The sequence below is a fragment of the Neofelis nebulosa genome, chromosome 18 (assembly GCF_028018385.1).
Source record: "Neofelis nebulosa isolate mNeoNeb1 chromosome 18, mNeoNeb1.pri, whole genome shotgun sequence".
Taxonomy (NCBI): Eukaryota; Metazoa; Chordata; class Mammalia; order Carnivora; family Felidae; genus Neofelis; species Neofelis nebulosa.
In genome coordinates this window covers 1,282,680-1,298,440 of record NC_080799.1, presented here as the reverse complement: position 1 = coordinate 1,298,440, position 15,761 = coordinate 1,282,680, and the positions used below count along the sequence as shown (strand labels likewise).

General features: G+C 59.7%; 1 protein-coding gene across 1 annotated transcript in view; it reads right to left on the bottom strand.

Moving 5' to 3' along the window:
* The window catches only part of LOC131500734 (basic proline-rich protein-like), a 62,099-nt gene that overhangs the window by 19,246 nt on the left and 27,092 nt on the right, over positions 1-15,761 (bottom strand). Inside the window, exon 2 of the mRNA XM_058710154.1 lies at positions 4,247-4,400. Within this exon, the coding sequence (XP_058566137.1) occupies positions 4,316-4,400 (85 nt within the window). The 3' untranslated portion in view covers positions 4,247-4,315. The remainder of the gene's footprint in view (positions 1-4,246; positions 4,401-15,761) is intronic.

The following is a 15,761-nucleotide window of genomic DNA, read 5'->3' as shown; positions in this document are numbered from 1 at the left end:
GAGGGGCTTTGGGAGGCCAGACGGGAGAACAGGGCTCCCGGGCCCCCCGAGAGGGCTACGAGGGAGGGAAAGGGCTGCCCCCCATTTCCAAGCAGCCTGGAGGTAGGCAGCTTGAACCTGGACCCCCACCCATCCCCCGCAGGTGGTGAGGGCAGCCTGGGTCTTCTGGGAGGGGCAGGGTCCCTCCCTGTGCTGGGCTCACTGCAGGCAGCCAGAGCCAGGTGTGGGGGCAAGGAGGAGGGGAGGCCCCAGGCGGGGTGTCCGGGCACAGGGTTGTGACTCTCCCCACAGATGCCAGCATGTGACCTCACGAACACCACAAGGGCAGGGGTCTACTGCCTGGGAAACAGTAGGCACCAAGTAAACATGTGGCAAACAGGCAAACCATCTGGTGAGAACATCCACGAGGCAGCAGGGGACAGAGTGGGCAAGAACCCAGGCTCAAGTGCCCACAAGGATCTCCCTGATAACAAGGAACCGACTTAGCCGCCATATTCCTTTTCCTCCACCACAACCCCTTTTCCTGCCTGGGATGCACATACAATGGCTGGGGGTGCTGCCGCCATCTTGAGGCCATGAGGACAAATGCTAAGAACGGCAGAGAAGGCGGCTGCATAGAGCCTAGATGACTGACGTCTTCCTTGGGCACTGCACCACCCCCACCGCCACCCTATTTACATGAGAAAAAACGAGCCCCCTGGTGGGGTTCAATCAGATGATAGGTCTCTGTCTTGTGCAGCCAGACTGAATCCCTCGCTGATACAGCAAAAAAAAATAGTGCTGAATACTTTTATTAAAAAGTTACTTTCAATTTAATTCTTTTCAGTGCTTCTGGTTACATCAAAAGGCAGGTCTCAGATCGGGGCTGGTAAGTCTTGAACACCTCTGCACACTTGCCTTTCTCCCTTTTTAATAAAGCAATAGCAGGCCTTGGGCTCCGAGCCTCCCCTGGGCTACAGCATCCAACTAGAATTTAATAACATTGTTTTGTTTCCACTGAATTTATTTTTATGATTATGAATTCTATTTATGGCAAAGGAGGCTTGTTTTCCATTTGTAGTAGTGCTATAAAATCTCCCTTTTAAATAAATGTATTTAAGTTTTTTAAAAGTGAATTTACTTAAAGAGAAACGGTAAGAGCACACTCACAGGGATTGTGGGGGTATGTGGGTGGCTACTGCCCAGCCCTGCGCGCTCTGCCCTTCCCCTGCTGGGGACAGTGTGCCCCCCCCCCACCCCCGGCACGGTGGGGGGAGGCCGGGAAGGTTAGGGCCAGCCCTCCGATGCCGGATGGGGGCTGAGTGTGTCATCTGTCCAGCCCGGGGCAGCGAGTGGGTGGCTGGACCGACCCCCCGGCGCCAGGAATCTCTAGGCGAAGCCTCAGAGTCGTGGGCTGGGCCATCCGGCGACGAGCAGTGGGCAGCAGTTTGAAGCTGTCCTGGTAACCAAGCCACTAACTCAAAGTCCCGGCTCCTTCCAGCCCGCCTTGTGAGGGCCAACTTCAAAAGCAGGGGCTCCAGCAGCTGGAGTGACCTTTTGCTAATTAGCTCGGGCTGCCAGCTGATCTCTGGACAGCAGCTCTAACTCCAGTCACTGCCGCCTGTCACCATCAGGCAGGTAAATAACTCCGCTCCGGGAGAGGTGGGGGAGGGGCGCCTGGTGAGGGAGCTGCTGGAAGGCCGGGGGAGGGGCGGGATGCGCAGGAGGGGAAGGTCGGTGGCCTTGGGCAAGTCACAGGTAGGTAGGTCCTGCGGGCCCCACTGGGGAGAGTGTCACCCCCACTCCCCAGGGAAGACAGCTGAGGCCTGGGGAGGGGAGGGGCCTTACAGAGGGGGCTGGGCTCCCGCTCTGCCGACCCCCAGACCCCTGTCTCCCCGACAGGCCTCCCGCTGCGCCCACAGGCCCAGCGAGGCTGGCTGTGGCTCTGTCCCCGGTGCTGAACCCCGGACAGGCCAAGGGCTGGGCCGGGGCCAGCGGGCCACCTGGGGTCATCAGAGCACATAGAAGGTTCCTTCTGGCCTCTTAGTCATTGCTTCAGTAAAAGCAACTTCTAGGGACGAGGCCCCAGGGGTCCCGCCAGGCCGCGGGGAGCCTGGACCGGTCTGCGTGAGCCTGAGCTCGGCGTGGGCTGCGAAGGGCGGGTGCCTCTGGCAGGAGGGAAAGAACGAGCATTCATAGGATGTGATGAACCAGAGACCCTCCGTCCCATATACTCAGAAGGGGGCAACACCCAGCACCGTTTCTTGAGTGCCTGCTGTATACGAATAATTCGCACATCCCAGTGAAGGCTCCCCTCACAGAAGAGGTTACCGCCTCCACTTTACAGATGATAAACGGGGGGTCGGAGATGGTAAGTGACTTTTCCAAGATGTTACATCCAAACATCAGCAGAATGAGGTCTGGCGGGCACCAAAGTCACCCCCAGGACAGACGGACTGGGGAGACGGTGTTCCACACAAGGGCTGAGGTGGGAAGGCACAAGGCCGTTGCCAGGGGTCTCGGCCAAAGGCCTGCTCTGGCTGGCCCGTGCCATCTCCGGCCCCCCACCCCCCCCCCCCCCCGGCCACGGCCCGGGTCTGAGATCAGCGCGGCCAAGCATCTCCAGGTACTGGTGTGGTTAGAGCGGACCCTGACCCCAGACCACCCACCCCGCCCTCTCAGCAACCTTTCGCCACAGGGGACACGCGTCAGGACGGTCCTTGGGGACACGCTCATGTTTCAGACAGGGAGACTGAGGTCTACGGAGGGGCAGGTGCTGGGCACTGTCCCCTGGAGTGAATGGTGGTGACAGGGTCAGAACTCAGCCCCCCACCCCAGACTTTCTTCAGGTCAGCTGGAGGGACGCGGCCGTGGCCGGGAATGGACACACGTCCTCACACCCTACCCTCCTTCTAGACTTGGCGTTCCCAGAGGGACGGTGCCCAGGCCTGGCAAACAGCAGGCACTCAATGGACGGCTGGAGGAACAGTGAGCAGGCAGCCTAACCCACCTGGTGGCCCCACTCAGCCCTCTCGCCCCGCCTCCCACACGCCCCCTGCTTGTGGCCACACCCTCTGGCCCTGAACCTCACCGGGGCTTGCCCCACCTCAGGGCTCCCTCCCCCGCTGCTCGCCCTGCCCTTTTTCTCGAGGTGGACCCCCTCCACGGTCCCCTCCCAGAAGCCTCGGAGAAGGCTGGGGAGCCACGCGACCACCAGCAGGAAAGGGCATGCCTTTGGAGGTTCTAGAAGGAGTCTCTGCTCCTTCATTCAATGAAGGCCCGGATGCCTCCTCTCGTGGTCTGTTAGAACCCGCAGAGCCTAAGCACCAAAGTCACTTTAAATAAACCCAATCCACAGAATTCCTCAATGCCGGAACACAGCAGGCGAGCGATGTATTGCAGAACCCGAGACCCCGAAGCCCACTTTTCAGTGTCCGGAGTCCTCACCCACTGCTGGTCACGTGAGACAGGACAAGCCACCTCCACGGGCCGGGCCACCTCTGAGGCACCAGCACCAGCGCTGGAAAACCCGCACATCAGTCCCAGGACTGCGCGACCTGCCCACGGCCTGGCGAACCCCGAGGCGCAGGGGGTATCTGGTGTCTGACAGCGCCGAGGAAGCCAAGCCCCCAGAGGACGCAGCACAGCCGGGTCAGCAGGACGGCCACGGTGCCACTGGGGCAGCGGCCTCAAAGCCCTAGGCATTCGATTCAGCACCTTGGACCATTTTCCCAGGTAAGAGCCCGTTTTGGGGAGCACCTGGGGTGGGGGGCTCAGTCGGCTAAGCCTCCGACTCTTGATTTCCGCTCAGGTCACGATCTCACTATTCTTGGGGTCGAGCCCCGCGTCAGGATCTGGGCTGACAGCGTGGAGCCTGCTTGGGATTCTCTCCCCCCCCCCCCCCCCCCCGCCTCTCAAAAATAAACATTAAAAAAAGAGCCTGTTTTCAAATACACGGTATCCGTCGGTATTCACACACACTGCATCCTTCACACGCTGCACAACGCAAACACACTGTAACGCGCCCGTTCCCGTAAAATGGCGGGAGAGCACCGGACGCATCCGGGGAGCACGGCGGGCAGGCCCCGAGCCCCAAGCCCCCAGCTCCTCTGCTCCAACCCGGAGGCGGCCCAGGCCTCCTCTGCCCACGCTCTCCGGCCGAGGGGTGGCACCTGCGACCAGCGACGTCTGCTTCTGGCAGATCTGACCCTGTCTGTCTCCAGGCCACCGTGCGCTGGCCCTCCCCCGTGCTGAGAGCACCCCTTACCTTCGGGTCAGGGCCCGCCCGTGACCTGGCGCGTCCCAGTGCAGGCTGGCGGGGTCCTTCCCGCGGGGCTCATGCGGACCTCCTCCTCATTCCACAGCCGGGGGGACGATATGGGTCCAGACGAAGTGTAGGACGGTCACCAGGGCAGCTGCCACTGCATCGAGACAGAACGGGGACGGTGGTGAGCAGGTACAGGAGCCACGGGGACACCATCCCTGTGTGCTGACTGCACAGACCTCCACGGGAGGCCGGGACTCCCCCATACACGATGAGGCCACACCAGTGAGGGGAGAAGAACCCGCAGGCAGAGCACGGATGGACAGATGGACGACGGACGGACGGACGGAGGGCGGGGGCGGGGGGCGGCTGGGTCACAGCCGCCCCCCACCCCGTGGCCCAGGTGTTGGGGGAGACTGGCTCTGATTCCCTGGACCGCCCCGACGGAGGCAGGCTGAGCAAAGACCCCCGGGCACGTCCAGCGCTCCCTCCCAGGCAGGCCTCTCCCTGCGGACCCCCACCTCCACCCCAGAGCATCCCTGCTGGGAGCGGAGGGCAGGGAGTCCAGACCAGGCCACCGCTCAGGAGGGACCAGCCGGGAAGCACACCCGCGCTGTGACTGCCATAATGGGCCCTCTGCCCACAGCCGGGCCTCCTCACCTGCCCCCGGGGCTGGATCACTCATTCATTCCTGCCTTCCGCCACCCGATCAACCCCAGTGACAGTGAACAGGGTGCTTGCTGAGCACCTGGATGCACCACCCCATTCGCCCACACTCTCCACTCATTTGGTCCCCGTTTTGCAGACAGGGAAACCGAAGCTGAGAGGGTATCTTCTTGCCAGGACACACACAAAGGGGCAGCGTCGGGGCAAAGCCTGGGGCCACGATGCCACCACGCTCCACGTGTGTTCAAGAAGGCTCGTAGTCCAGCTGGGGAGGGGGACATCGCTAGGGGGCACGGAGGGGGGCGCCACTAGGGGGCACAGAGGGGGGTGTCACTAGGGGGCACGGAAGGGGGGCGCCACTAGGGGGCACGGAGGGGGGCGCCACTAGGGGGCACAGAGGGGGACATCGCTAGGGGACACGGAGGGGGGCGCCACTAGGGGGCACAGAGGGGGGCGCCACTAGGGGGCACGGAGGGGTGCCCAGAGGCAATGGCACCTCCCGGACGAGGGGGTTCTAGAAGCAAGCTAGCGCACGCTGAGGCCCTACAGGCTGAGCGGTGACCCTCAGGAGGGCCTGGGCAGGAGCCAGGGTGGTTCCCCCCCACCCCCGCCCCCGGTCTGCACACACCCCCAAAACCCCCCAGGCTCCTGGGCCAGGAGCGGGATTGAAAGGCGAGAAGGAACCTGTCGACCGAGGGAGTGAGGGAGCGTGTGTGTGTAAGCGGATGAGTGAGTGGCACGTAATTACCTGAAATTGTGGCTTAGAAGCGGATGTAAATAACCAAAAAATACGTGGGGAGGTGGGGGAATGCTCATCCATTAGAGCTAATTGCCTAACAGCTAATTGAAATAATAATGGGCTGCATTTGAATATGCTAACAAGGCCAAACCTGTCTTGGAAAAGGTAATTGGGATAAAAAGGAGCTCAGAAGCTCGCGCACGCCCGCCGGCCCTGGAGGAAGCTTCCAGGCTGAACCCACAGCCCAGGGGCCAGGACGCCTCCTTCCCACCCCACCCCCGGCCTCTGTGCATGCTGGCCGCCTCCTGGAGCGTCCACTGGCCAGCGCCTGCTGTCCTCTCCAGGGTCCTCGCAGCCCCAGCTACGCAGCCCAGTGCCTCACCTAGCGAAGCCCCAGAGAAGCGAGAATGCGTGCTCACTGAGTGCCCACTGTATACCCAGCCCCGCTCTGCAGAGTCCCAAGTCACACAGGAAACAGCCTCAGAACCACAGGGCGGGCTGCAGTCTCCGCTGGCCCCGGGCAGGGCCAGGGCCTGGGTTCAGCAAGGCCGTCCGGAGGGGGAATGTGAGCCCTAGCCACCGTGCACGCGAGCAGAACCCAGGCCACCCCACGGGAGCTCCCAGGTCCCTCTCAGCCTGTGAGTGGTCTGTGTTCTCAGACCTGAGTGCCAGGTGCCTGGCCTGGAGCTCTCACTGCCACCAGCATGCCCTGCGGACCCACAGCTCACACGTGCATGCTCACACACACGTACACGCGCATGCACGCCTGTGCACGCACACACACTCTCCTCACAGGCACACCGGCCTCAGGCATCCGCACGTCCGCTCTGCCTGGACCTGAGCTGCAACCCAGCACCCAGCACCCAGCACGCTGCCCCGCAGCCGCCCGCACAGGGCCCGGAGGGGCTGAGCCGCACGGGGGCCTCCAGGCTGGTATGCAGCCCCTGCACCCTGACCCGCCTGCCTCAGGATCCCACCTCCGCTTGCCCCAATCTGCCCACCAGAGCATCTCTCTGGTGCCAGTCCTGGCACCAGCCACGAGCTCCCGTCGGCCCGCAGGGCCTGGCAAGAGGCCTCGGGCTGAGTTCTTACAGGAAGCGAGCTGGTTGCAGAGCATTAGCACTGGCACTGTTTCTGGAAATCCACGGGTGCGAACACCTCACCCACAGGGGATCCGTGGCTTCTGCGGCAGCTGGGGTTCAGGAGACACACGGGGAGACCCCGGCCCTGGGGGCTGTCAGGTGCAGGTGGGTTAGGGGAGGTTCTGGGCGACGAAGGCTGCAGGAGGCCAGAGAGGAGGAGCCCTGGAAGGCCGCGCCTCAGTTTCCCCTCTGCAGAATCGGGAGGATGGTGAGCACCTCGCGCTGGGTCACAGCCCAGGCTTGTCTGAACCCACAGGCCTTGGGGACCCAAAACCTCAGAGACCACCTGGGCTGGAGGGGCCAAAGGCGAGGACCCACCCCGCAAAATGCACACACACACACCTTGCATCTGGGGGTGCACTAGGGCCCCCCCAAAACCCTCCGGGAGCCGTAAGTCCCCAGGTTTTAGACGGGCGCATACCCACGCAGGAATCTGTGGATGGAAAACTGAGGCCCAAACCCATCAGTCGAAATGCGTCAGGGCCAGAGTGGATCCCATTACAAAGACAGGTAAACCGAGGTTCCGAGACGCCAAGCAGAACCGGCCCCAGATCACGCAGCGGGGAAGGAGTGGAGACGAGGCCTCCCTCCCCTGTGCGCCGTCAGGGAGGGGTCCCGGCAGCCCCCCCCACACACACCCGGGGCCCCTGAGGATGCAGAGGCAGCGGCCTCTGGAGGAGGAGGTGGGAGGGGTGCCCCACATCCTCCTCCGCCTTCCAGGGCTCAGCCTCGGCGTAGACTTGCGAACGTCAGGGTGAGGGGTGGGGAAAGCGACTGGGCCCAAACTTGACATTTGCATTTCAAACACTTATATCAGCAAAACAAATAACAGTAATTATACCATTTGCATATTTTGGGCAATGATTGTTTAGCGAGGTGAGGAGGAGGGGCTCCTGCTGATGTCAGCAGCCTGGCCTCCCCACAGCTGTGCCTGCCCTACCCGCGGGGTCCCCAGTCCCCAGTCCCCATCCCGCCCACCGCCCACCGCCCACCGGAGCTGAGCAGGGGAGGACCCCGGGCAGGACGATGCTGTCCTCGGTCTGCCTTTCCCCACTACCTGGCCCGGCCTCCCCTCTAAGGAGCCAGGCCCCCACCTGGGAATTGGGGGTGCTGCTGGGTGCCCTGGGGCACTGCAGATGCCCCCCTACGCTCCTCCAGGCTTTGTTTCTCCAACACATTCCCCGCCCCCCCCCAGCATGTGGCCACCTCAGGACCTTTGCATAGGTATCTCCTTGCATGGAAGGCTTCCTCCCAGATCTACCCACGACTAGATCCTTACCATTTGTGGCCCAAGCCCCATGTCCTCTCCCAAACACCCTGATGGGACAGGCATGCCTGCCCTTGCCGGGGCCAAGAATTCCAGCAGGCCCGGGCTGACCTTGAGCCTTGGAGGGCACAGCCAGTCTTCTTCCCTCGGTGGCAGAGCCCACGGCCCACGTGGGCCCTCAGCAATCGGGATGCACCCACTCGAGTCCCCTGTCTACTCAGCAGCATTAGTCAGGCGCCTACCGTGAACCCGGGGGGCCAGCACTGACCCCACGGAGGAGGAATGGGTGGGTGGGACTCGTCCAAATCAGAGCGGAGCCAGAACCGGGTGGCAAGTGGAGGAGGTCGGCAGGCAGGCAGGCCAAGCCACCCCAAGGTGCGCAGGGGTCTTGCTTAGAATCCCAAGCAGACCCCTCCGCGGGTTCTATGGTGGATGGAGTCTTCCTGGGGCAACCTGAGGGCGTGCGGGCCCCACATCAGGTTCTGAGCTCACCTCTGCCCCCCAGTGACCTTGCTCCGGCCCTCCCACCCCCCACCTCTCCTCTCTGCCCACAGGGTGGTGGGGAGGCGTCAGGGTAAGCTCCATGCCAAAGGGTCTTGACTGTGGCTGCTGGACCCCTCCTCGGCCAGCCCCCGCAAGGCTCCAGGTGGCAGGTCCCATGCTGGTCCCAGGCCTGCGTGACACCCGTGAACATGTGCGGACCACATGGAGGGGGCCGGACGGGCTCTAGCCGCCTCTGGGGTGCATAAGTTGTGTGGCCTAGGATCTCGCTCCGCCCCAGGTCACAGCCCTGCCAGGCGGGTCCAAACAAAGAGAATGCCCAGCGGGGGAGGGGGTGTGGCCTAGGGTCGCTCCGCCCCAGGTGGCAGGAGCTGGGGGGCCAGGCCCGACAGGTGCTGGGCCAGGGCAGGTGAGACCCACAGGTGTGGGAGCCGCTCAGAAAGGCTGGGAGGGGCTGCGTGGGGGGGTGGGGGGCGGGTGCTGAGATGTAGGGGGAGGGCAGGAGAGCCGAAGACCAGCTGTGGCTTGGCACACAGCTCTGCCAGTTGGATGCGTGCGTGCGTGCGTGCGTGGCGCGTGTGCGCGCGTGCGTGTGTGCGCGCGCGCGCTGGGTCTATTGTCTCTGCGTGTCGGTGTTGATGGTGCATTAGACTGTGTGTTTCTGACTCACGGGTCCGTGTGTGCCTGACCATACGTGCTGGGTCCACGTGTGCCTGTTTCTGGGTGTGTGTTTGTGTATCTGAGTGCGTGTCTAGTGTTGCGTGTGTCTGTGATCCGTGCACGTGGCTGGCTGTGTGTGACTGAGTGTGCATGGTGGGCGCTGTGTCTGTGGGCGCTGCTGGGGGGCTGGGGGGAGGGGCGCGCCCCCCACCCCCTCAGGCTGGGAGAAGGAGGTGGCCCCACATGCCATTCCGTTCCTGTCCCGCTCTCCTTCCCACATCCCAGCTGGGCCAGGACCCGACCCGGAGACCACACAGGCGCCCCCTCCTCACGGAGAAACTGAGGTTCAGAGAAGTGACGTCATCTGCCCCAGGTCACACAGAGAAGCCAGGGTCCGTGCGGGCTGTGTCTGACCTCTTGCTGTTTGCAGGGTGGGCTCCAATGCGTGACTTGACAGGTGTCGTGAGTAACCCCATTTTGCAGATGAGGAAACTGAGTCCCAAATGCATTCGGAGACTTGCCCTAGGATATTGCTAAACTGGGCTAACAGCGTCTGCTTTTGCCTGAAAGTCGGGCAGCGGCAGCTAACAGGACTGTCCCGGTGGTGATTACGGCTTCGCTTCGCAATCCCAGTGCCGGCTGCACACGGTTCCTCTTCCCTCCTCCCTTTAATCTCTTCCCACTCAGCCTCCACGACGTGGGAAAGCCAGAGCCCTGAGACTTGGAAGTGCAAATGAGGCCCCTTCCCCCGGTAAACTGTGAGGAGCAATTAACTCCTAGCTTCACACCCCACAGCCCCACAAATTCCAGATGGAGTAAACAGTTAAATATGAAATATTAAGCCATAAAAAAAAAAAGCTAGATGAAAACAGAATTCAATACTTATCAGTCCTCAGGAGGGAGACAAGCTTTCCAGGCTCCAGAGGAATAGAATAAATTGTAAAAGAAAAGAAGCAGATTTGACCATATAAAAATAAGGAAAAGGAGCATAAGAAAACAACAAAAATTAAAAGATATACAACATACAGGGGGAAATATTTGTAGCAAACGTGACAGAGAAATGATACCTGTCTTCATTATGTAAAGAACGCATTCCAATTAATTAGGGAACCACCAACAACGTATAAACAAATGGATAGAGGAACAGACACACAGGAGAAAATACAGGTGGTTAACAAATAACGTGGGGCAATGCTCAGCCTCTTGCATAATCAGGGAAATGCAAATTAAAAAAATGCAGTCAGACACCACTTAGGCTCATTAAAGAAACAACTATCTAAAAACAAAAACATCCCCCCCAAAAAAACAAACAAAAACAAAAAAACCCTCTAAAGATAATACCCAGTGCTGGCAAGGTCATGGTGAAACTGGCAGAGTTCTTTTGGAAAGTCCTTTGGCAACACGGATCAAAAGCTCTTAAAATGAGCATAGCTTGCACTGTTCAACACTCCCCTAGTGGTCTCAGCCATTAGTAAGGCAGGGAAAAGAAATAAAAATGATACACTTCAGAAAGGAGGAAACAAAACTGTAGTTATTCACAGGTGGTATAATTGTGCACATAAAAAAAAAAAAAATCCCAAAGAACGCATAAATACAGTAATGGGTAAGAGAGCTTCCTTAGAGTGCTGAATATGAAATCCATACACAAACATGGACGGGATTTGTATACATCTGCAGTAAGTAGAAAATAAACATTTATTAAAAAGTCAACACTGCAAATTGATCTATAGATTCCCTGCAACTGCAATCAAAATCCCAGCAGATTTTTTTCTTTGCACGGAACTTGAGAAGCTGACTCTGAGTTATGGCCGTAAATAACCAGGCTGAGTGGGGGGTTTACTCTCTCCGATAGTTATAATTTATTATGCGGCTGCAGTGACTGAGCCAGTGTGGTCTCACTACGAGATCGAACAAATGAACCCAGGGATCAAAACAGAAAACTCAGAAACTGTCCTAGGAATTAGCCCTTGATAGGACAAAGGAGGCAAGGGAAGGAATGCGGAATTTGCCGAGAAGTTGGATTTGCGTACGGGCGGGGGGGGGGGGGGGGGGGGAGCCCCTACCCCAACCCCTACCTCACGCCACACACAAAATGGATTCCAGGTTGATTACGGACCTAACTGGGAAAAGAAGAACTTGCATATTTTAGAAGGATAGCATAAAAAAATATATTGATGCCCTGGACGCAGGGAAGGGTTGTTTCCCACTCACCTGAGAACATGTTGATAAACCGTACTATGTAAAAGAATTTCTGCTCTTAAAAATATACTATAAAAGAATAATAATGCAAGCTACGAATGTTGAAAGGTGGACATCTTTCTACTTGCTGAGAACGCTGTCTCACCAGGAACCCGTGAGCTCCTACCAGTTCACGCAGACGGGAGATGCCTCGATAATAAAACGGGGAGAGGTCCTGAAAAGGCATTTCACAAACGAGGGCATCCTAACGACCGGGAACCCAAACCACAAGGGATGCTCAGCTTCTCATGGAGGAAAGCTTCAAAAGTGTAACGGCACCTTGTGTTAGGGAAGGGTCACTATCGTCCTCTGCTCTGGCGCGAGGTTTACCACCGCGCTGGGACACGACGCGGTGCGAAGCCGCACGCACCGCCAGGGGCGAACCTTACACTCTGGCACACGCACACCAGAAGGGATCCGGACAGGTGCATCCCAGCCCCACCCCGGAAACGACCCTGATCCAGTTCTGGGACCGAGCGAAGATGTGCCAGGAGCACCTGATGACGGTAGGCAGACCGTCCCCAAACGGCGTCGGTCGACAGCACGAGGCCAGAGGAGACGACGTCTGCAGTGGTCGGGTACACTTCTATGAAGGTCAAACACAGGCTGACCCAGGATCAGTTGTTTGGGGATGCGAGCTGCCTTGCTCGGGAAGGAAAACAGGGCTGTGATCAGGGAGGAGAACCCGTGCAGGCTCCCTGGGCCATGTCTTAACCTCGACCGTGGTCACTCATTCGTCCGCTCGATGGTTTCTTCCTTCCGTTCCTCATCCATGGTTTTTCTGTATTGCCCTGCACGTACCGTGAGTTCCGTCTCACAACCGTACAAAATCACGGGGGCGTGGGAGGAAAGCCCGTGACCTTGAGCCAGGAGTCTTCCTCCCAAGAACCAATCATAAGGAAATAACCCCAAAGAGGAGAACAGATATATGGCCAAAGATCTCCACAGCCACTTAATACAGAAGAGAACACGAAGGGAGAGAATGACTACATCAATTACAGCACACCCTCACGGAATACTGCACCGTCATTTTGGTGATGTTGATGAATACTCTGCAACTTGGAAATCGCTCAAGATCAGCGAGCGATCGGACCCAGCAAGTCCGTTCCCAGACGGAGACACAAACACAAATCCAGTAAACACACGGTCGAGGGTGCTCTTAACAACACAGTTCAGAGCAGCCCAAACTCACGCGGCCTGAAGGTCTAGCAGCGGGAGAAGGGGGGGCGCGGACGGGGTGTCTCCATAGCAGGAATGGCATTCGGCGGTGAGGACAGGAAAACTGTCACGTCCAACACCAAGGGCAAGCGAATCTCACAAGCAAAATGTTCAGCACGAGAGGCCAGACATAAAGAGCGTGTGACCTATGAGTCCGCTTACACGAGCGTGCAAAGGTGGACAGACCCACAGCGACAGAAGGGTCCACACTGACTGCTCTGGGAGGGGACTGGCCCAGGCAGGCCTGAGAAGGCCCCGGGGCGCCGTCCTGCCTCCTCTGGACCCCGGTACTGGCCAGACCACGTCAGAAACGCACCGAGCGGTAACCTGGGGTTTCCAGACTTTTCTGTGTGTAGGCTACACGTCAATTTCTTACAAGCTTTTTTTTTTTTTTTTTGAGCATAACTGATACCAACTCTGTAGCCAACTCTCCTCTCAGAGGGAACAAAGACCAGAAGGAAATTCTCTAAGGAGCCGACGCGCTCAGCTCTGGGTGGCGATCCATGGCCTCCTCCTGCCCCCGGCAGCCTCTCCGTACCTTCTTCGGTGAAGACATCCGGAGACAGCTTTCAAAATCAAAAAATCAGCAACAGGCCATTATACACGCTTAAATGCCTGGCCAGAAGGGAAATCCACGCGTGTGCGCTGACTGGCACACTGTGGTCCAGGACGGCGGGCGGACCCCTGCCCGGCTCTGCAGCCCGGCCTTCCTCCCGACAGGACCCCTCGTGCCAATCTGCTGAGCAGAGTCAGACAGAGCTCGGGGGTGCAGCCGGGGAGGCGGGGGGACTGCGGCAAAATGGAGGCAGGGATCTCCAGGAGGCATTCACCTCACGAGGGGGATGTAAGAGCCGTAAATCTGATACGTGCTTATTAGAAATAAGAAAATGAGGCTTGGGATCAGCTTGTGTGCTGAGATGAGGCTGAGGTTCCCTCGGACTCTAATTAGCTAAACTTCGGTGAGATGTTGCATCGCGGGCGTGACAGAAAAAGGCACGCAGACAGACGTGAGACATCCAGAAGAGCCAGGGACAGCTGTACGGGGTGCCCTGGAAAGTACCGGTCAGAGGCAGGTTCAGAAGGCAGCCGTGTCCCCTCGCTGCCTCCTGCTCCTTCCTAAAGGCCATCCAGGCGGGTGCTTGCGGGAAGCCTGGCCCCCAGCCCACGTCCAACCAGCCTGGGTGCCTGTGTCTCTTCCCACTGCCTCGAACTGACCTCCAGTGCCGACGGCGATCAGGGGAGTTGTCTGTGAGCTCATGGGGCCCTGACTACCTTCCAGGCCTTACTTCTCTAGGAGGTGAGGCCTGTTTTTAGACCCACTCTACAGGTGTGGAAACCGAGGAGCAGGGGACAGCTCGCTGCGATCCCCACTGGTCACCCTGCCCAGCAGCCCCCATTAGGCAGGCCGCCTCCCTGCGGGACGTGGCACCTGGTGGGGAGGCCCACGGGTTGCTTCCGGCACCCCCTTCCCATTCCCAGATCCACAGGTGATCTGCTGGGCATAAACACCGCACGAACATGCTCCCAGAAGAACGGGTGGGGGTGGGAGACACCCCTGAAAAGGGCCCGAGGTCACGGGGTAAGAGAGCGAATTTGGCAGATGCCGATCACACACACGTCCTGGGGTCCACCGGCCGTCCTTTCTCGCCGTGAACCCTCTTGACAGATGAGAAAACGGTCCCCCGAGAAGCCGGAAGGCCGGGCGGAGGGCAGCGGGGACAGGAACAGTCACCCCAGGCCCACCTTGGGGCCGCATTCCAGCTCGTGGAAGGCAGCAGGGGCTCCGTCCTACACGCCCCGCGCCAGCCCAGCAGCCGGGCCACGGTCTCAGGCTCATCTGCCTTCTGCACATGGCAATATGGGCGTGCGACCCTGCCCCTGCCCCCTCTGGAGTCTGGCTGGGCACCATCTTTCCTGCCAAGAACGGTGGGGGCTCCTCTCCTCTGTGCCCCGGGAGGAGGACCATCCCTAGCTTCCAGCGCATTCTCCCCACCCCTGCCAGCGAGCCCAGGTCACAGAAAGCAGTGGTTCCCCAGGGTCTCCAACTGAGTGGCAGGGGGCTCAGCCTTGAACACCGGCCTGGACCAGTCAGCTCAATGCCACCTCTTCCAAGAAGCCTTCCCAGGCTGTCCTACCTAAGGAAGCCACCCAATGGTTATAAGCAGATCCCCCGCCCGGGCTCCCTCTTCTGTGCTCCCTCACATCACCCCCACTGACTGTCAACTCCCTACGGATGGGAATCACATCCGTCTCCCCCACGGCTGCGCCCCAGGGTCCGTGCCAGCACAGGCCTTAGCACACAGCAGTTCAGTAAGTGCACACTTCACCAGGGCACGGCCTTTGTCATGCAGGCCCCTGGGCCTGGCACGGGGGTGCCCAGCAAGATTTGCCAAGGGGATGTTTGTGGGTGAATGACTGGGGATCAGCAGCCACGACCAGGCCAGGTCTACAAGCCGGGGCCGTGAGCAGGGGTCTGTGTCCACTCCTCTGCCTCTGGGCAGGGTCTGGCACGAGCCTGTGTCAGTGAGCTCGCTCCTGCCTGCCGCGTGGGCCCCTGACCCTTGCGGGGGCAGCCCAAAGGGGGAGGGGTGGCCTGGCATTGGGAGGGGGCTGGACAGGGCTGCTCCGGGGCTCCTACCCCGGACCAGAGTAGGAGCAAAGGCTCCCAGCACCTGAGTCAGCAGGAGGGTGCGAGTGGACCCAGTAAGCAAGAGGACAATGGTCACAGCCCTGGCCTGGCTGGGACACGGGAGGACAGTCCCTCCGTGTGCGTGCCAGGCGCACACATGGGACTCGTGGCTTTCACGGCGCTGTGCACCTACAATGCCTCGGAACGTGAAACGAGAGCTACGGGGCACGGAGGCACAACCAGCTCCTACGGCACTTTACTCTCCCCTGCAAACCAGCTTCTATGGTCCTTGGCTCTCCCCTGAGCACCGGGGGCCACGCAGTGGACAGCAGCCACACCCCGGCTTGCAGACGGCCGGGGTCGGGGAGACAGGAGTCTGACGGAAAGGGTTTGTTTGGTTTTTTTTTTCCAGGAATGAATCTGGAGCCAGTGCCAACGAGGCCGGTTCCAAAGCCCCA